General features: G+C 33.9%; 1 protein-coding gene across 3 annotated transcripts; it reads right to left on the bottom strand.

The window, feature by feature from the left end:
* Positions 1-3,029: 3,029 nt before the first annotated feature.
* Positions 3,030-6,968, bottom strand: LOC113702061 (zinc finger CCCH domain-containing protein 46). Of its 3 annotated transcripts, XM_027223022.2 has the most exons (9): positions 5,639-6,968; positions 5,025-5,207; positions 4,750-4,929; positions 4,555-4,658; positions 4,221-4,475; positions 3,977-4,127; positions 3,618-3,818; positions 3,450-3,533; positions 3,030-3,331 (listed from the first exon to the last, which is right to left on the bottom strand). In XM_027223022.2, the coding sequence occupies exons 1-8, from the start codon at positions 6,679-6,681 to the stop codon at positions 3,500-3,502; spliced, it is 2,151 nt and encodes a 716-aa protein (XP_027078823.2). In that variant the 5' UTR covers positions 6,682-6,968; the 3' UTR covers positions 3,030-3,331; positions 3,450-3,499. The 3 variants fall into 3 exon arrangements, with proteins under 3 accessions (XP_027078823.2, XP_027078831.2, XP_071910430.1); XM_027223030.2 differs by lacking the exon at positions 3,030-3,331 and having other exon boundaries at positions 3,450-3,513; positions 5,639-6,869; XM_072054329.1 differs by lacking the exons at positions 3,030-3,331; positions 3,618-3,818 and having other exon boundaries at positions 5,639-6,869.
* Positions 6,969-22,279: the final 15,311 nt, after the last annotated feature.

Raw genomic sequence — 22,279 nt, 5'->3', positions numbered from 1 at the left:
GAATTGGCTAATGTTTTTTGTTTTCTATCACGGCTTACCAACATCATGGTGATCTCAACTTAATCTAATTGCATGGTCTTTCCGGCATTTCTCTCCATATAGCAACGGAAAATTAAAAGCACTGACTACTTGAAAAAATAAAGTATGCATGTATAATCTTCCTAAATATATTTCTCTCCATGTATAATCTTGGAAGAATAGAGCCACATGAAATGGGCCATAAGTTTCTTGATTTTCACTCGAGTTGATGACTACTCTTTGCTTGGGAGTTGCTTGAACCAGGACAAAAAGCCAATTTCTTCGTTCAAAAAGGGCCTTGAATTGGTATTCCCCCCATTAGTACCATTCCAGTTAAAGCCCACTATCGCAGATGAATAGCCCATAGAGTATGCCTTCTTGAACACCTTTTCTTTTGATAATTTGTGCAACATCTGTTGCATCTGTAGAACCATCATGGCTTAAACCCAGGGAGACAAAGCAAAAGGCCAACAAAAAAGAAAGAAAAATGTTAATCGCATTTTATTTTTTTTGCTAATTAGACTCTCACTGTCATTTTCATTATATGATTTTCATTTATGAGACTCTATGATAAAACAAATTGTAGCAGTGCAATTAACAAAAAAAGGGGTGTGATTAACATTTTTCAAAAGAAAAGAGAAAAAAGAAATAGTATGTCCTGTAGATCGAAAACAAAAAAAAAAGTGCAAATTGAAAATTAACTGTTCGTAGTATGGAAGACATTGGAGCATTATTTAATAGTATTAAGATTGAATTAAAGTCCAAGCAAGTACTCAAGTTTCCTCTGCTTCTGTAGTCAGTGCATTATTTAATATTGCTGAAACCTTGTATATAGTAGAATGTTTTATTTTTCAGTCTTAACAAATATTTGATGCATTTTTTATGCAAATAGATATCCTACTTGATTTTTTTTATTTAGATTCTTCATTTTGTCATGATGTTAACTATTTTTGTTTCATTTAATATTATTATTTGTTAATTTTAACTTATCATTTTATTTTCTCGTAGTTTATCAACTTGCTCATTTTTCAACATTACCAATATATAACAAACTTTAGTCTCATTTCCTACTTTTTCAAAATGAAATTTTAAATTGACACATGAAAAAAATTGCTAGAGATTCAAAGTTTTTGGACTAAGTTTTTATGTTAACTTTCATAGTACTTAGTTCAAATTCTTTTTATACTCTTATTGTTTAATTATTAAATAGTATGTAATTTTGCAAAGTTGAGCATGGATGAAAAAATTTGATAATTAGACTTATTGAGCATTATAGGTAAATATTTAAAACTAATTATGGGTGTAAAAAGTGGTATAAATTAATAATTTAGTTTGCAAAAATAAGTTTAAATGAATTTACAAAAAGTTAAAATAAATGGATTATAAATGAGTAATTGAGTTACCCAACTCAATTTTTGATTTACTCATTTATGCCCATCTAATTAAATGAGTATAAATGAATTGATTCACTTGTATCCATTATTCATTTCAACCCGTCAAAATCACTATGGAGCATTTTGACAACTCTCGTTGAAGACAATGGAGCATTATTTAATAGTTTCAAGATTGAATTAAAGTCCAAGCAAGTACTAAAGTTTCCTCTGCTTCTGTAGTCAGTGCAGTTTCCTCTGCTTCCTTCCCCCAAAAAAATTTTTTTTTTCAGCTTCTCACTTCTCTAGTACAGACTTGAAGACACTTTAATAAAAGAAAATTAAGACATCAACAACTGGACTCATCAGTTATATGCGCAAAGGATTAAGGCCCAGTAAATTATTACAAATTTGGTCCGGCAAATCATTAACTTTTGGCCTACCCCATGTTGTATGACTAATTTGCCCTTAACATAGAAAGCAGAGGTCTTTAAGGGAATCTTAGTCAAAGTACAGGATAAGGCCCCCAACAAACATCAAAGTAAAATATTAATGTACCCTCATCCAGGTGTCAAACTTCCTTTTGCCTCCAAATTGTACACTAGATAGTAATATATAGCTGGTCTAAGCAACACAAAAAGGGGATCATGAGAAAGAAAACACAGATCCAAGTCATGGGATTTCATTTCCAGTGAAGCTAATCTAAAATGGCAAGAGGAGTAGGTGTAGGAGATTGGGTTTTACACTTTAACAGTAGTGAGTGAGTTTTAACTGCAACTTTTTTTCAGTGGATCTAAAGTTCATTTTTACCATATCAGCATATTTCTCTCTTTAGACCATAATGTTTGGTGACAAGACAAATTTATGAAGAGGGAAAGGGGTGGGGGGGTTTCAGAATTTGGAGCACATGTGCCCCATGGAATATAAAAGTAAAGAAAGGAAAAAAAAATACCAAAACAAAGGGGCACCAGTACCCATAAAACAAAAGGCCAAACACATATATTTATATCTGAATCAGGCTAAGGGCTGAAAGTGAAAGGAGTGTTGTACCCTGATACCCATTCAAATGGTGTCAGCACCCATGTGAACTAGTGGCCCTCCCCCTTCATGTCCAACCTAAAAGAAACCACAAAATGAGACAAAAGAGTGTCCCCTAAAGTAGCCTTTAATCGCATAAAAGAACACCCTTTTCTTTCTACCATCCTTTCGAATTTTTACTTTCTTTTTTTTTTTCTTAATTAAATTGGTTGGGGGCGAATAGTCAAAACCATCATCCTCGTGTACTTTGTAAGATGATCCAACGTGATGAAGAAAGGCTGTCATGCAACAGAAGCAATTGAACCATAAAGAGTGACAGAAAAAACACAGCTTTCAGCCTTTGCTTCAGTCTTAACCACTTGTTTACCCTTTCGGGTTTGAACGCTGAGTCAAGTAGCTATGGTAGGCATTCAGCTCCTTTAGACTTCCTTGGAACGGTGCAGCTGGTTCAGTGCATGATATATTATCTCTAAACCCCCCCCTTTCACAAGAGACGTCAGGGCAATTACTTCTTTCCCAAATTTTTCTTTTCTTTTTTGGTTTCCTTGCAAACTACTATATAACATGGGAAAAAAAAATGCAAAAACGACGAGGAAAGAAGAGTAAATAAACATATTGTATGATAAAAAGTTACTACTGCCTTTGTTATGCTACTATTGTTCTGTGTGGTCCAGCACACTACTACAGAGAGGGTACAAATTAAACAAAGATAGACCCCACTCCCATAAATCAGTTCATCTGTCCTTTATGTATGCATTATGTATTGTTGTAAGTAGTATGGTATTGATGATGACAATAATCTTGGGGAGATCTTCCTTACAGATCTTTTCTTCTGTTGTGGGTATGGTTTGGCTATACAGCTAGAGGACTTTTACTTCTTGTATATGCTAGCTACTCAACTTTTTCTGCACAAAGGAGAAAAAAACCAAAGGTCAAAAAATCTAACAAACGAAAAATTCTTCCAAGTGAAACAAATATGGATTTGCATGAATCAAATTAAGAATCCAAAAACAGTCCTCTTACCAAAAGCTAAAGTTAAACACTCCTTGCTAGCCATCTTTCACTCCTAGCACCTAAATTTCAGTGGCTTCTTGCCCAGATGAAAACCTGGTCAATAATAATACCAATAACTTTTAACTACCATCAGACAGTAACATAAAGAATAGATGCACGGTCGAAGTGGGAGTATACCTTGGCATTTGGAAGTAACATGATTTAAGAGAAGCCATGCTAAGGGTAGGAGTTGGGGCCAGCATTGGGATGTAGTTAGAAGATGATGTTATTGGGGAAATTTCATCAGCACTAGCTGAAGGTGTAGCAAATGAGGAGTGGAGTTCAGCAGTTGATTTAGTCGGAGAAGCAAAGAGGTTATCAGGAAGAATGTTCTCCAAGCTGCTTCCAGGAAAATTTGAATTTCATCAGGTAAAAAGCAACACTTAATTCATAAAGGAAGCAGAGAGAGGAATGCAAACAACATGCGTGAGTGCCTATAATAATACAAATGTCCAAGCCGATTAATTTAACATCTCATGCAAAACTGAATTTGATACCTTTCATGTGTATCAGATTCTTCAACCTTGGTGTTCTCTTCTTTGTTACCAGAGTCACTACCGCTGCTGAGAGCTTCAGATGCTTCCTGAAGCACCCGCTCATCAGTTGTAGCTGGAGGAGAGTTAGCAGCTTCTAGGTTACCATTAACCTCTGCAACAAAATAAACTCATGTAACTTCTTAATGCACAAAGCCTCAAGCTAAACCTGCAACAAACATCACAAGACTCTTTTAAGAGTGCCAACCTTCTGGAACTTCTAAATTGATGCCATCAGATGGAAGAATGAGATCTTGATTGATTTGAGACAGAGGCTGACTTGGAGAAGGGATGGAAACACCTTGCAATGTGCCAGGCTGCAATTGTTGACCCTGATTCTTTTCCATAAATCTCATATTAAACAGCCTTCTTCCCTGAAACTCGAGCGCTTGATGCAATTCTGCCTCCTGCTCTAGCTTTCTCCTCAACAGTATTTCTTGTGTATTATAAAACATCCTTGCACCTTAATGACATTAAAAAGAATTGGATAGGTATAAAGTTCAATTAGCAAATGGTAACATGTAAAGGTTCTTGTTTCTCACCGAAGGGAAGGTCATAAGGTTCCCTAGACTCGAGTCCTGAAGGACTCAAACACCCAGAAAAATCTCCTCTATCCAGATGCGGCTGTTGCTGTTGATGCTGCTTCCTGCACATTCACCCACAGAAATGCCCCCAATTATTCCTAGAAGACAATAAAGACTTCGTGCAACAAAATGAGTAGAAGGAAGTTTACATACTTGTCGGGGACTTTTCCTTTTTCTTTGTAGGGCTTGACAAGCACTCGCGAATCACACACAAAATGTGGATTTCCTTTGGCCAAGATCTGCTTCACAGTCTCCGGGTAGACAAATGTAACAAATCCAAACATCCTTTTTTGTTGATACGGGATTCTAACATCTTGCACTGGCCCAAACATGCTTCAGAAACAAATTAAAGAAGCAATAATCTTTAGCTAAATCTTGACACCTAGAGTAAAAATTCAAAAACAATCCACCAGGTATGAACAGGTTACCTAAAGTAATTAGAAACATCCTCTTCCTTGAATGTACTATCAGCAGGAAAAGTCAAGTAAATCTGTCGGGAAGCTGAACTAGCACTTCCTCCCAATCCCATTGCCGAAAATTCACTCCTATCTGGTCGACACCGACCAAATTTGTGGAATTCATCACCCATCATCAATGCAGCGGCAGCCGATCTAAAATGTAGAATCATGTTAACATCAAGACAGCGACTTTAAACCAATCCTAAGGCCATTTGCCAAAAAATTATAACATTGACTTCATCTCAAACTGAGGTACGACTTGAAGCAAAAAGAGCCATCTTTCCAGCCTATGGGTAAAGCAACCAAACTTGGTCCGACAAGCCTCTAACTATGGTGTTCAATTAACACAAAAGCCAGCACATGCACACAGGTACACAAAAAAGTGCCATTAAAGCATCAAGAACAGTTAAACTATGAACCAAAAATAAAACTGTGTCTCGTATACCTAATCGAAATTATTAGGAACACAGGCACAATGCAATCGGAGAAACACAAAACTAGTACCAATTAGTACTAATAATGAACTACAGTCACCAACTTTACACTCAAAATGTTCAAGATTGTGCCTTTTGGGGAAAACATACCTCTGATTATCGTTCAAGAAGTTCATGCACTTGTTGTAAGCAAAAGGGGGAGGCGCCCCAGATGCCAGTAGCTGCTGAGCAGCAGCAAACCTCTGCTGCTGAAGGGCCCTGAGTCTAAGCAACTCATCAATGCCATCAATCTTGCTTGGAGACCCCACCATCATAGGCCCAAGACCACCACCACTATCAGGTGAAGTAGAATCACCACCACCATGCAGGAACTTGCAACTGTTGCCATTCTTGCAAAAGCCTCTTGCAAAATACAAACATGGTCTCCAACCAAACCCACCATTTCCACCACCTCCAGCGTCATCACCACCAAGAAAAACATCATTAACAGAACAGCTCCTCCTATGTAACTGCTGGTGGTGATGGTGGGCCGGGCTGTCCTCGCAATTCCCATAAGGAAAAAGCACAGAATCACTCCTTCCACTGGGGCTAACAATTGGATCCAAAGATTCCTCAAGAAATGACAACTGATCTTGAACTTGAATGTTCCCAAACTCATCACCACTCAAATCACTACCATTATTGTTGAAAAAGGGCAAAGAGAGTGAAGGACTTGAGGACCCAGAAGCAGTATTAGTAGACGCTCCCCCACCTCCATTAACCACAGCAGCATAAGACGCTGCTGCTGCTGCTGATCTAGAGCTTCTCGAAGAAGTAGACCATGGGGAAGAGGGTGAAGAGGTGGTGTTGTTTGCCCCCAAATGGAACCTATTATTATTTGGGATAATGATTCTAGGGGATGTCTGGGAAAATGGGTTGGGCCTAGAACTTGGGATGGGATTACTGTTGCTGCTAAAAGGGGAAGGAGAGGAAGGTGTGGAGGGTGTAGAACAAGTGTTTGACGAAATTCCTAAACAAACTTTGGCTTGGTTGACATAAGAGAGCAAAAGGGATTCTGGACTGAAGGCCAATCTTATCATCTCTTTCTCTCCCTGGTCTTGTATCAGTATATAACCTGTGATTCTTGAAGCGTTTTCTGGATCCAAACTTTGGATCCTCGACAGCACTATTTTTGTTGCTTCATAAGTATCCATGATGACTCCTATTTTAGTGTCTGTTACTACTATGTGAGACACACAGACAGAGAGAGACAGACAGAGAATGAGACCGAGTGAAGTAAGAAAGAGAGAGTTGAAGTTGAAGTTGAAGGCGAAGAAGTGCAGGGAAAGGGCTGCTGCTACCACTTCTACTACTACTACTGCTACTACTAAACAGCAAAAACTACTCCAAAAAAAAAAAGTACTAGTACTAAAAACTACTACAACTCCATCTGTAGAGAAGAGGGCCTTCTGGTTTTCCCCTCTTTTCTCTTTGGGAACTTCTTATTTTCAAGGAGAGAGAGAGAGAGAGAGAGAGAGAGAAGAGGGAAAGAGAGGGGGAGAAGGAAGGTGAGAGAGAATGAGGGAAGGGTTTTAAATAGTGAGTGAGTAAAAGAAAAGACTGAAAAATACGTTTGAGAAAACAAAAGATAAGGGGGAAGAAGAAAGAGGAGAGAGAGAGAGAGAGAGAAATGATAGAGGGAAAACGAAGGAGATGCGTGCTTATTTTGGGGAATTAGTAGGAAGAGGTGGCTAAGATTTAACCATGTTATAAAAGGTAATGATGGGTTGGAGACTTGTGTGGAGTTATATTTGTGTAATCATTAATATGCCCCCCCTATGTGTGTAATTATTGAATAAAGGTTATTTACAAGAAAAGGAATAATTTTTTTAATATCTAATTTTAATTCTTTTAATAGAGTACTATTTGTTGGAGCCCTTTTTAGTTGTGTTGATTATTTATCCAAGTTTTTCACTTTTTTTTTTTTAACCATAGTGTCCACCATCTTTCTACTACTAGTATATACCATCATGGTCACAGATTTTGCCAGAGAAGATGGTGTTGTGGATGGGGAGGAAGAAGATAGACCAGACTGATGCTAGTAGAGAGAGTAGGTAGTCAAAGCTTGGTTGGATGGAAGTGATGGGATTGAGGAAGAAGATGGAGCGGGGTTGGTGGGAAGAGGAGGTGGGAGGGGCCAAAAACAAATTTTGCTTTGGGTGCAGCAAACACACAAAAACACAGCCACAGAGGTCTTAAAACTAAGAACCACAACTTTTGGTTTGCAGTGCAACCTGCAGCAGGCAGCAGCCTTGGGGAAAGGAAAACCTTTCTCTCTCTCTTTTCTTTGTTTCTTTCTTTCCTTTGTTTCTTTCTTTCCTTTGTTTCTTTCTTGCTCTATCTCTCCTCTCATCACTCACTAGTCTAGTCCTTGTATCTTCCTCTCTCTCTTTCTCTCTCTTTCTTTCTTTGGTCCTTTTCTCTCTCTCTCTCCCCCTAATATATTTTGTGGGGCTATCTTTTGCACAATTAGACAAAACAATGCTGAGTGGAAGTGTGGTTTCAGATCTGCTTTTAAGAGTAATACTCATAGTGTCATAGTCCACTCTCTTTCATTTAGGACTTAAATTATGCACTCCAAATTTGGTCAGATCAGCTTGATTTGCTAACATTTGTAGGGCGGTTTCTTATGATTAAAGGTTGGATCCCTCTGCTTAGATTTTTTCCTGTATTGTGAGATCATATAGGTCATTCACCCTAATTCTAACCTAAATACCTTTGGAGAATGAAATCTTCAGGGTATTAAGGCTTAGATTTGGTTGCCTGAATATGCTGAAAGAGAAGAACAGTTGAAGGTGAAATTATTGCTTTCAGTTTTTCTACAGCGTAGTTATGAAATTGGGCCCAAGATTATGTCTACCTAGTCAAAGGCGGTCACTGATTTAAGGATATATATATCGGTGACTCACAATAAGCAACAGAGCGTATAGTAATTTATTATTGGTTCAAATGCTGAAAGAATTATATACTCTATTTTAGGCTATTTTAAAATACTTTTTATGTTGAAAAAATCAAAATACTTTTTAATCTCTTCTTTTAATATAATCTTTCTTTTTATCAAATGCATATCACCATTCAAATTCAAATTTTGAATTTGTTAGAGTAAGATTGAAAAGATAAGTACAAACGTCCTTAAAACATGGCAAAATAATTGAAACGGAAGGATTTCTAAATGTCGAAATTCGGGTGTTTGAACTATGAGTTTTCACAAAAAAAATCTTCTGAGATATCCCGTTAACACATTTTTTTTAAATCACTTTTTCATCTTTGTACATCAAAACGCTATAATTTGTTTTTACGAAAAACTCGAAAAAATCGTAATCCGAATGAGTTAACTGTATCAAAAATTAATAATGGGACGTGAGGATTAAATATTCAAAACGATAAAATGATTTTTTTTTTAAATATGAATTGCTTATATGACAGTTTCTAATTGGTTTAAAATTGTACTGAATTTAACACAACACTGTAGTAAGATCTATGTATAGCACATGTTCATTCGACAATATAATGACAAATATTGGATGAAGAAATCATGTAAGATACCGAATATACCCATATTATCACTAATTGATTGGATCTGAATACAACTACTTTATTCTCAACTGTCCCGTTCTTCTGGGTGAGACGCATGTATTTTTGCACTTCCTTTCTAATCAAGAGATTTTTCTGCTGCTTGGCTTGTATGGAAATGGCAATATGTCTCACTAGAAGTTTGTAATATGTTGGTAAGGCCCATATGAAGCTGGGGGATTGCATGTTCGACCCCATTTGAAGTGATACTTCTATGAACCATATGAAATTAAAAGGGGAATTGAATTTTCGGACCCATTCGAACCGATTTTTTATGAACCATATGACGTTAATGTTAGGGTTTTATTACAGTTCTGTTTTTACCTTGTTCGATTAAGGATATGCATTGCTTTTTTTTTTTGGATAAAAAGAAAATATTATTAACCAAATTGCTAAAAATCATCCGACACGAATTGTTTAACAAAGTTGGATGGGAAAAAGTTGGGTGGAGAATTCTGAAGAGATTCCGTAAAGTGTGAAGATTTAGCATGAAAAGCTAATTCATGTGTCACCTTATTGGAACAATTACAATTTTCAATATATTTTTTTATCTTCTCAATTATCTTTTTATCTCACATACATCACATCACAAAAAGTATTACAGTAAAAATATCTCAAATAATTTACAATCCAAACACACTCATAGATAGTCGAATATCTTTAATTGTAGCGCCACTGGCAATACCTCTTCCTCATCATGCAAGAGGTTAATAACAACATTAAGTGTATCACCCTCCAAGATACAAATTTCAGGAGTTTTTTTAGAAAATATATTGTAGCGATTTGATATATCTGAAGTAAAAAAGTGATTACAAAATATGTTCATGGAAAATGTAGAGATTTTTTGATAAAAAATTCCTTTCCAAACAAGGCCAAGTCAATTGGAAATTCTTAGTTAAATGGAGATGTATACAATTGGTAACGTTGTAAGGGAATTGCACTCACCCACGCAATATGTATGTATCGAGTCTAATAAATGATTAACTCTCATTTAATATTAATCGACCAGATCATGCTATTTCAATTGAGTACTCAAGTCAAATTTGAATCCAAAGATACTTGATTAAGAGGCTTCCAAACATTTATTTATCAAAAAAAAAAAAAACAATCCCATACATATATAGATATATATATATATATAATACATCATATAGTGAAATCCAACTAAAATCAAATTTTTTTTATTCAATGTCAATCAGGCTCAAATAAAGGGTTTGTTTGGATTGCGGTTTATTTGTCAAAATATATTTACTTCCATCATCATTATAATTTCCAACGCACCTTTTTATCTTTCCAATTACCTTTTTATCTCACATACATCACATCATAAAAGGTGCTATAGTAAAAATATCTCTAATAATTCACAATCCAAACAAACCAAAAAATTCGAACTTAGGCTTGTCTTGTTATAGTTGGTACTCGATCGAGTTTGGTGAAGTTCAATTGAGAAAAATTTGAAGGCCTGACTAAGCCAAAATTGGATGCGGCTCGTCTTTTACTGCCCTAATTTGTGGTTGAAAATCTCGTTGTCTTGTCTAATAAATCCACCACGGTTTGTCTTTCCGCTGTATATGCAAAAAGCACCCGTGTATAAAGTAATTGCCTTTACAAATAATCTCCAAGCGTTCACTTAATTGTAGACTGCACTGTTTGTGACCTTACTTTCACAAATTTATGGTACATTACCTGAATTTCTTGAATTTGAAAATTTATGCTTTAGTCAAAAGACTTTAATAACCCAAAATAATTCCAAAGAATAATTAAGCATACCTTTTCCATTTCTTCAACATTTGATCTTGTGAAATTTTTTATGGATTAATATTTCCTACACTGACAATGTATATACTATCAGTTTTGGATGAATGATAACTATGTAAAATTTGAATTTGAATTTCAACTTTTGTACATATGTCATAAATTCAATAGTGATAGTATATACACTATTAGTATATATAAGATTTATTCATTTTTTACGGGGGAGAAAATTTCAAACTTGCTTGATTTGTAGAATGGATTTACATCATTAATCAGTCACTGAATGAGGTACAATCGTCCTCATTTGATCGTTAGGCCACACGATACAGAGGATTAATATTTAAAAGAAAAAAAAAAAGAAGGGTTTGGTGCAACATGTACTGAAAAAGGAGACAGCTGTGACTAGATTTGTTTGAATTTGTGTTGGTCTATTTGTACGACATAAGATGGGAAGCTAACATGATACATTATAAGCCATAATTCCAATTATAGAAGATGGTTGATGATCACACTCAAATTGCTTGCATATCAAAGGTGGAAAAAAGTAGCATCAATAAGCAAAATAATAGAATAATGAAAGTGACTGTTGAATTGAGTTCATAAGATGGCAATTGAAGAACAAAGTTTCAGAATTCAAATTAAGAAAATTTAATATCATACTACCATTTTTCCCAGGTAATTAATAATATGTTCCATTGTGCAATCTATCATTTCTTTATCACAAGTACTAACGTCCTAATTTATTTGTGTTGTTTACTACTTTTGTGCTATTATAAAATAGGAGTTTTCAAAAGAAAGAACTTTGATTATCAGTATCAAGCCTGCATTAACTGAGATCAATTCTGAGAAGTGAGAGTCATGTGTCTCGATTAAATCATTAATTTTCTTAAGCTGCATGCAACGTCGATCGGTGACAAATGGATAAACAATTGATTAAGGAAGGGTCTATTTGGATTGACTGTGTTTCACATATTAGTTTTTCATATATAAGTTCACAATAGCACATATGTCAAATGCATTTTAAATACACTTACTAAAAACATCACCACCCACTTTCTTCCTCCACCACCAACCCCGTCCCTCACCACCACCACCACCCCACGATCCCTTCCCTCTTCTCTCCTCACCTTCCCCTACTTCTCCACAACCCCGTCGCTCACCACCACCACACTCCTCTCCTTCCCCTGCTTCTCCACAACGCTTTTACTTTCTCCTACTCTTATCACCTCTATTTTACCCCCACTTGCCAAATCCCCTTCCTTCATCCTTTTCCCTCCCCTTTTCCCTATTTATCTCGCCACCCTCCTCCTCTGGCTTCCTCACTCCTCCTACCCCTCTCTCCCTCCATATTAGGTCGCATTAACAGATCACCTGACCTCTGTTCGTGATCTAATTGTGTGACCAGATTTGGAGAGATAAGAGGGCAGGAAGAGGGAGGAAATCAGAGAGGAAGAAGGGGTTAGAAGAGAAAGGAAGGGGAAGAAGGAGAGAGGGGAAAAGAAGGAAAAAAGGGAGAAAAGGGGAAAAGGAGTAGGGCTGCAAACGAATCGAATCTTTCAAGTCCGAGCTTGACACAAGTTCAGTCAACATCGAACTCGAGTCGAGTTTAAACTAACCAAGTCGAATTCAAGTTCGAACTAGAGCTCAAAAATACTCAACTCGTTAACTTGCGAGTCAGCTTAATTATATATTTTTATTCTTTATTCTTTATTTTAATAATAAAATTACATAAATATTTCTAATATTTTATTATTTGTTAAGAAAACTTATTATTTTATTTATTTTTTAAGCTTGAAGTTGAGTTTTATATTGAGAGTTCGTCGAGTTTGAGTTTCATAAAACTAATTTGAAACTCGACTCAATTAGACCCAATCTCGACTCGACTTGGGTTGTTTGTACCCCTAGAAAAGAGGAAAAAGAAGAGAAGAGGAGAGAAAGGAAAAAAGGGAAGGAGAATGGCTAGCAGGGATTGGAGGAGAGAGGAGGTCGCAAGGAGGTTGAGGTAAGGAGGAAGAGGAAGTAGTTTTGAAAAGCTTTTTATTTTAAAAATATCTCAAATTATAATTGTACAATAAAATTTTTGAAATAAAATACTATAAGGTAATTTTTTTTATTATATCTCGAAACATTCCCACATGAATACATAGTAATATACGAGTGCTTACAGGGAAAAAAATACCAAATAAACCAGAAAAACTAAATATACCAGTTATGTGGAAAATTAGTATTAGACCCCTATATTCCAAGTTACTACAAGTATACTCCTTTGATTAGTTGGTCAACATACAAATACCCATTCTATTTTAAGAACCTAATAATGGTTAACCAATAAAATGTGAAATGGAAATTTCGAGCTGCACCTGAAAAATATCACCTTTCAAGTTCAGAATTTTGAGCTTGTTTAAATCAAGCTTAAACTATTATTAATTTAGTTATGTGTTTGTGATTGGTGTTCCCAACTTTTGATTGGTTGGATTAGGCCGCATAATTTGGCTTTTTAATTGATAGCACATGGTGGGTAATTTGGTTACGTAGCAATGTTAATGCAACTCATGTTCCTGGCGATGCAAGTGACAACAGTTGAAGTCGGATTAACTTTCTGCATGTCTAAATTTCTGACTGATTAAGTTTTGCATTGTGTTTTGTTTGATAACTCAATTCAACACTTAAACTTAATGGGTACAAATTTTAATCTGTTTAGATACGTTTGATAACTAAAAATAGAACATCTAAATTAGTTAAGTAGCACTGAATTTTTTAACCAAAACTTGCTCCCAAAAAATAAGTGATAAACTATTCACTTATAACTTAATATGGTATACACTTAAACGTATCAAATTTAATATTTAACTATTCAATAATTTAACAGATTCAGATTTCAAATTTCAGTTTTATCAAACACACATAAATATGTGGCTTGTACTACTGCTGTAAGTGAGGTTTTGTAACAATAGAAAATATGATTTTGCCTTCCAAATTGAAGGTTCCATCCTTCTTTTTCATTCCTTCCTTTTTCACCACTTATTTTCCCTTTAGTATTTTGTGCCTTGAATTTATTTGGTTGTTCAAATTGTGTGGGTTGAAAATTTCTGAACAAGGGATGTCAATTTATATATGCTTCCGCTACATATTCTTTTAAGCCAACAAAATGCCCTTGAGCCTCAAGTTTAGAATTTTGAACTTGCGCCACAAAGTTGTCAAAGTGTGTTTGGATAGTAAATTTTTTTCAAATATTATTTTGCTTGCATTATAACAAAATTTTCAGCTAACTTTTTATCTTCACAATCAACTTTTCATCTTCTATGCATCACTTCACACCACAAAAAGTATTATATTATTATTTTAAATAATATTTCAAAGCTTCTGTAAATGAGAAGGTTTCATCTTTACATTGACTAATTCTATTTGAACAATGAAATCTTACTGCTATTGTTTCTATGAATCTTTCTTTTAACGTTTTTGTTTGAAACTTCTAGTTAACTCTATGGTAAAACCTTGAGTATCTACAGAAACTTGCCGTAGCTCTAATTTTACCTCTATTCCACCTAAAAAATTTATTAAAGAAAAAGAATGAAAAAAGTTAAAAATGTATCTGGACTGCTAATCCAACCCCAAAATAATTTCAAGCTGTAATCAACTTTCAACTTTGAAGCGTGATTAAATATTAGCTCTGTATTTGATATACTAGTTTTTTCATAAAACGGTTAATCTAAACATACCTATATTGATTCCAAGTTTTTATTTTTGGCTGTCTTTTCGTATTTTAGGGCAATTATGTTTATTTTTAAGCTGGCTTTGTTTGGAAAGCAATTTTCCAACAAACAATGGTCACATTTTCTATTAACATATTTTTTAATTATCGTTTTACTTCACATATATCAAATCGCTACAATACATTTTTCTACAAAAACTCTAGAAAATTGCAATCCAAACAAAACCACACTATACCAATTTATTGATAAGATAAGGGGGAGTCTCCCTTCTTTAATTTTCTATGCATTTACTGGCGTTCAATTACTACACTCGCACGTTGTCCGCACGCTTCTTGCTTGCTTTAATTATTACTTTGTGGTGTTAAAAACTTCACTTAAATGTGATCAATATGGGAACTTAAGGTCCAATATGTTTAAAGTTGAAGATTAGGTTCAAAGTCAGAATCAAGTATATAGGAAATGATGAACGTGAAATTAGTCCTTTTGCTAAAATTGAAATTTAAGGTGTAAAATACAAATAAGGTACAATTTATGGGGTCCAAAAAGTGAATTGGTCCTTCATTCTTAATGTACCTTGTTGCAGTGTTTGAGAATTCTCCAAACATATAATTGCTCTGTGATCATATTTCCCATCTTATGTTGGGTCACCACCAAAATCCAAAGCATTTATATCAAATTCAAGGACCTACTCAAAATGATGGAGAGAGAGAGAGACAGAGAGAGGAGGTTGTAGGAACTACGTTGCAGAAAAAGTCACGAATTTATATCAAATTCATGGACTTCTCATCGTACAGTTAGGATAATTGCTTATGAACCCATTTGAGCTTTAATTTCTAATCTAATTGGTTTTACGAGTCTAGTTACCAGTTAATCACTAAAAAAATGGATAACTCAATAATATAATTGAAAATACTTCGATTATCCATAACGGTCTTATTTTGTCAATATGCTTATCAAAAGAGAAGAAATTCATAATACGACCCTCCTCACTCGTTACTCTGCAAAACTTTATCGAGTAAAAATTTTCACAAGTAATGACTTGCATTATTATCTCAGTACTTATCTTTCATGAAAATAGGAATTACTCGCATTTTTTTTTGCTACATAGCATATAATAATATCATTAGTTTCTCGTATTTGTTGAAGCAATTAAAATTTGTGGCATTTGGTGATTCAGTTATACGTTAAAACCTTTACTTTATTATCTTGGTTTGATGATACATGTTTCCTAATTTGTCTCCCTTATTTTCAGATTAGATCAATCAGCATCCTAGCCTTTTCAAATTTTCTCACATAGCAATCATTCTAGAAACCCCAAAAATAAATCTAATTTCGCGATGTCAGGTGCACACATTGCAAGGAGAGAAGAATTTCCTTTAATTAGACTAATAATTTATGGGAAGAAAATGCATACATAAAAAACATCTTTGTTCACAAGTTATAACCTTTATTTGTTTTTGAAGATTGCTTTCCAGTCCAGTATCGGCATACATGTCTATTCCATACAACGTTGACAGTTGATTTTGTATTTGGGAGCGGGGTGAGGATGAAGGGGTAGGTGGATTAATTGACGGACAACAAAGAAGGCAAATTAAGATTTATATATATCTGGACGGTGCATCTTTAAATCAACCCTAGCATGTACATACGATATTATAATTCAATAAAAAAAAAGGATCTTGATAAAACTAGAGCATGTACGGTACATCTTTAAATCAACCCTAGTATGTATATACGATATTATAATTCAATAAAAAAAGGGTAAAAAACAAAAAAGTCCCTGTGGTAAACCTAATACACAAAAAAGTCCCTCGTAATTTCAAAATATACAACACGACATCCCGTACTTTGAACTAAATTGTAAAGGTGACGGAATCCGTTAAACTTAACGGAAATGGACGAAATGACAAAAATGCCCTGATATAATTAAGCAAAAGACAGCTCAAAAAAATCATTTGTTCTATTCTCTAAATAGAGAGAATTGAGGGTTAAGGGGTAGAACATGTATATTTATTAAAATTAGGTATAAATTTTTTTTTTAGATTCTAATAAGTCATTTCCGTTAAGTTTAACGGATTCTGTCACCTTTACAATTTAATTCAAAGTACGGGGTGTCGTGTTATATATTTTGAAACCACGGGGGACTTTTCTGTGTATTAGATTTAACACAAAGGGTTTTTTTTTGTATTTTACCCATAAAAAAATGGATCTTGATAAAACTAGAGCATGTAGTAAAGTTGATACATTCTCCCTTTCTTACACCATTTCCACTGCTCTGTTAGGTATAGAATTAGAATCTTAAACTTGATAACGGATAAGATTCTAAGAGTCTTCCCTTGTATATATATACTCATACAGAAAGACATACACATCTATATTCTTTTTTTGGGTGACACACATAAAAATTTACTAACTTATAAAGTTAAGACCTTGATTTATTTTCCTATGTGTTTTAGAAATGGATATTAACCTATCACTTTATATGCGTTTAAAGCGCATACATACACCAGTAGACATAAGGAAAAGTCGTTACGTTTTCATACTAGGAAATTTTCTCTTGGCCCACCTGGGGTTTAAGTTGATAATGATGTCTCCCCTTAGAAGCAAATTTCTATGAATATTGTTAAATTCAAAAATTAATTCAAAAATAAATCTCAATTTTAGTGTTGTTTGGGAGCTCGTTCCCTCATACGGTTGCCGCATTTCAGCATGAAATAGTATTTTTCTTTTATTTTTTTTGGTCGTACTAGAGGGACTGAAAAAAATTTTCTTTTAATGCATCTCCACAATGTTGGGAATGTGAAAATGATCATTCGCCGCATCCACTTTTGGATGGATCCACAGCTATGATCCATGGATCCTTTATGACGATCATTTTTTTCTAAAATGATTTTTGGCACCTTATCATGTTTGAAAGGTTTGTTGCTACCTTTTAGCATCCAGAATGTAAGTAAATCTATCTGATCATTATGCGGCCTTTGTTAGATACACTTTTACTATAAAACAATAAGTCTTAGACAAATCAATGAGTTTGAATCATTTGATCTTTTCTTAATTAGAGAAACTTGACATTTGCTGGTCGCGGCCAGATGATGACATGCTAATTCTTAAATCATTTGATCTCCCCTCCCCCCATCTGGTCGCGGCTAGATCACGATAAGAAAGTCGTGACCTGGTCGAGGCCAGATCGAAAGAGAGAGAAAGAGGAGAGAAGTGGGGGATCAGAGCGGTAGGGAAGGGAGGGGACGAGGAAGAGGCAAAGAGAGGGAGAAGGAAGAGAGGGGAAGAGAGGGAGGAAGAGGGAGGGTGAGGAGACAGAAGGAAGGAGGGGGTGGTGGTAGTGTTAATTTTTAAAAAGTATCTTAAAATTTTTTTAATTTTAAAAGGTACCTCAAATTGTGTTCCAAAAACCCCTCCCTAAACACCACAAAAAATCTATAATAAAAGTTTTTCTATAGTAAAATATTTCAAAATACCCTAAAAAACAATTAATCCAAACGGAGTTGTTTTCAAATATTTATTATAATATTTGTGTACCTTGATAACCATTTAATGGTTCAAATAATTTTACAAGATACCGACTTTATATGAAACTCAATTCATAACCTACTGAAATGCAAAGAAAAACTTAATTTACAAATAGTTTGTATTCCGTATATTTTAAAGAGAATTTAATTAGTTGTTTAATTATCAGTAAAAGCAAAAAAATGATAGAACTCATTACCAATTAATTTTTAATAGTGCAAAAAATTATATACATACTTTATACCAGATTTGAGACTAACTATACAAAAGTAAACAAGTATATGACATATAAATGACTTGAACTAATGAAATAGAAAAAGAAGAAATTAGAATATTATGTATTTAATATAATTTCATTCTAATTTTCTTCTCAATTGATGCTAAAACCCTTAATATCACTATTTAAAATGTAGGGGAATATTATAAGACCTAAAGCAACTTCAGAGGGATGAATTAGGTTGTCTACAAATTAAGAAAATAATTGCAAAATGTCACCCAATTATCTATCTAATAATAATTTAAGTGATCACAAATTCAAAAATACAAAGTAATAGTAGAGATGAAGCAATTTAACCACACAATAGAATAAAAGAGAAATGAATAATAAAATAAAAGAAATACAAATCAATCACACTCTCGAGTTTCTTTCAAACTTAGAGTTGATTCTTCCACTAGTAGTGTCTTCAATTGATAGCGTAGCAAACCACCTTATATACAAAAAAACACATTTTTTTCTCACTCTAAATACCTTTCAATTGAGCCAAAGAGTTTTACAAATTCAATTAAGTTAACCCTCACTATACTATAATTAAATATCTCGAACCAATTAAGAATTGATACACTTTTCAACCTCATCAAAATTACAAGTACACCATACACAAAAGTATTTTCCCTAAAAATCATTCTTTCAAAACTTGTAGTCTTGTAGGCGAAAATTTTTCTAATGTTCAAACTTGGGAGTGTTAATATGTAGTAAAATTTTGACACAAAAGTCTCTTTAACAGTTAAAAAACTAGCTGTTAAGTAACTAGCTGTTGGAGTTGTTGGATGCCCAATCCAAAATCTCTGCATTTGAACCATAGTTCGATCCTACTTTGGAGTCTCTTTGTTGAAATATTCGGACAGCCAATGTAGCGTCTAACAGAAACAAAGAGTTAATGAACTTATCCACCGTTTGATAGACATGTGATGCATCCAATCCATTGCCCGATCATCAAAGTTGGCATTTCCTTGATTCTTCAAGCAACCGATTCTTCTAACCAATGTCTAAAGCTGCATCTGATACTAAGCGGCAATCTTCATTCTTTCTTATTTTTCATCCTTTCTTTTTCCAAATGTTTGAGTATCTATTCTTAAAAACATTAGGCCAAATCATTATTTTGGCTTGTTAATATCAAAATTAAGAATTGATCAATCTAGATTTTCAAATATAAGGATTCAAAATCAAAACATTAAGGATCAAAAGTGCAAAGTTAATATTGTTGATTGATGACAATTTGTTGTTGATCATTAGTCATTATTGAATTTTCATTAGTTGTTCTCAATATGCCTAAAATTAGAAATTTTAGGGACTAGATTTGCTTTACAAAAAACATTACGAACCGATTCAGCACACAGACAAAACATTAGACACTAAATTTGCAATTCTTCCAAAATTAAATCCTGTGAAGGGAAAAAGAGAAAGTTAAAAGTATAACCTTGGAAGAAGATTTTTGACTATTTTGAGCATGAACATGCCTAAGTATAACCTTGAAAGACGATTCTTGAGATGACCTAAAAAACAAGTTAGTGAACTAAATTAGTCCTTTTTATTTGGGGATCAACACCATTAATTCGTTTTAGACTGATACAAATTATTGGAGCACATGTTTGCCATTTGTAGCCACCTGGAGAATCCAAGGATTTCCATCCAGATGACCCCAAATTATGCCTAAATGTATGGACATAACCAACAGGTTGCAAAATTTCACGTGTAATGAGCATGGTGAAATAGCTAAATTACAATTGAAGAACTACAATGTGTTGCTGTTATTAGGTATGGAGATATCTCACAAATAGAATGTCGGGATCACCTTTCCTCTATTAGGTTTTAACAAATTGGACTCAAATGAGATGAATCTAAGAGTTTAGGGCATAATATATCTAAAGCTTAAGTTCTAGATGCAAAGTGAGAATATGATATAAGTTAGGGAGTTCTAAGTGAAATTATTCATTTTATTTAGGGTAAAAAACCTCAACCGCTACTAAACTATTGGTCGGATCATATTTTGGCTATTAAATTATTTTTTATCAGTAATTGGCCACTAAATAACATAATTAGAAAAACCCGTGACCATTTGGTGGATAATTGCTTTTAATTTGTGAAATTAGCAGTTAATCTGTGAAATAGGGTCGCGTAGTTGTTAGACAAAATTGCCCCCGCACTTTGCCACGTGTACCACTAATTTCACAGATTAAAAGCAATTATCGACTAAATGGTCATAAGTTTACTGATTAAGTTGTTTAGTGGCCAATTACTGACGAAAAATAATTTGATGGTCAAAACATGATTCGACCAATAATTTAGTGGCCGCTGAAGTTTTTTGTCCTTTTATTTTTATGCAATTGCCACATTCTCACATGGAATGCATGTTCCTTATTTCTGCTAGTATTACTTACTTAATTTTTGAATTCAAATGGTAAATATTAGAGAATTTAGGGTGCAATGTTCAAACATAAATTTAAGGAACAAAGTGAGAATTGGGTATAAATAAGGCGATGCAAAGAAAATTAGCCTTTCTATTTACCTCTACCTTTTAGCAATGACTCAAACAGTTTTAAGCAGGTTATAGCTTTGGGATCACAAATTCCATTTTACGTTGGGGCACTATCGGAATCCAAAGCATGCAAGGATTTGTCGTAAAATATCAAAGATCAGCAAAATATCAAAAGTCAATTCAAGATAATTGTTGAGTTCTGAAGCTATAAAGACTGTTTGAGTGTTTTCTTTGAATGCTAGGAGTTTCATATTTGCTTTGAAATTTTAGTAGGTAGATTAGGTATAAGTTATGAGCCTGAAGCATTATCATGGCTTAAGTTGAATATTTAGAACATGTTAAATATTTTAAATGCAAGGTCTTATTATCCAATGCTTTTTAATTTTCCCTTTATTCTAGCATGCATCTTAGGTCCTCCAACACACTTTGGATCCTTCTTGTACGTAGCGCTCCCTGCAAGAAATAAATGAATTTTTATAAATAAATATATAAATCATGTACACATGATTATATTTATAATCAGTAAATACTAGTATTGTACTCGTATATTATATGTTCATACGCCTAACTCAAAAAAATCCTTTTTTTTTGTATATTTTAATAAACCTTGAAAAAAGACTCTTGTTTTACAAGAAATCATATAAAACAGGCTATATATGTTTGGTGTACTTCACAAATAATACTTCAAATTTTGAAAAACTTTAAATTTTGTATAGTGATAATGATGTATATTCCATACATAAACAAAATGGTACATACAACATAATTTCTCTGAATTTATACATAGAACACTAATAAGATGGTAAAATTATTGATTAAAAATTTCATACACGGAGATTAGAGTTATAATTACTATTAGCATACCATAATCTGTGAGATTCACGGAAAATTTATCCCTATTTTTGGTTCCGTGACTTTCAAATATACTCATATATTTTCAGGCAAATAGAAATGCTTGTTCTACGAAGCTCGCACTTTCATTTTGAAATTTTAATCATTTTATTGAAAAAAAATTGTATAATAGGCGTGCATATTATATTTTGTATAATGCCTCTTATTTCATTAACTAGGATTATATCAAGTATTATCGAATTTCATGACTGTTCATAAATATTTTTAAAAGAAAAGCGAAAAAATTCCTACCCGCCGTGGGTACTCCATTTCTGCACCTGGTGGAGCCAATGTCTTACTACTATCCATACAAGAATAATGGCAGTCACTTCAAAGTCCCATGCACATAGCTTGGATTTAAATATTTCTTCCGTGTTATAGTTTATTCGCTTGGGGCTAATTTAGGGTTGCCATGACTTATAAAAAAATATTCAAGTAGCAGACCTTTTGGTTAAAATACTTATTAAGGTTTTAATCATATTGTTTGGAGTCATACTTAAATAATTACCTTTTCTATATGAGGATGTGCAATTTGGAAT

Source organism: Coffea arabica, chromosome 1e (assembly GCF_036785885.1).
Source record: "Coffea arabica cultivar ET-39 chromosome 1e, Coffea Arabica ET-39 HiFi, whole genome shotgun sequence".
NCBI lineage: Eukaryota > Viridiplantae > Streptophyta > Magnoliopsida > Gentianales > Rubiaceae > Coffea > Coffea arabica.
This window is presented reverse-complemented; position numbering and strand designations above follow the sequence as displayed.

Coding starts and splice junctions, on each gene's coding strand:
- LOC113702061 (XM_027223022.2), bottom strand. CDS start 6,681: ATGGATACTTATGAAGCAACAAAAATAGTGCTGTCGAGGATCCAAAGT. Junction 4,476..4,554: donor ACCTTATGACCTTCCCTTCG/GTGAGAAACAAG, acceptor AATGTCATTAAG/GTGCAAGGATGTTTTATAAT. Junction 3,534..3,617: donor TGTTACTTCCAAATGCCAAG/GTATACTCCCAC, acceptor ATTATTGACCAG/GTTTTCATCTGGGCAAGAAG.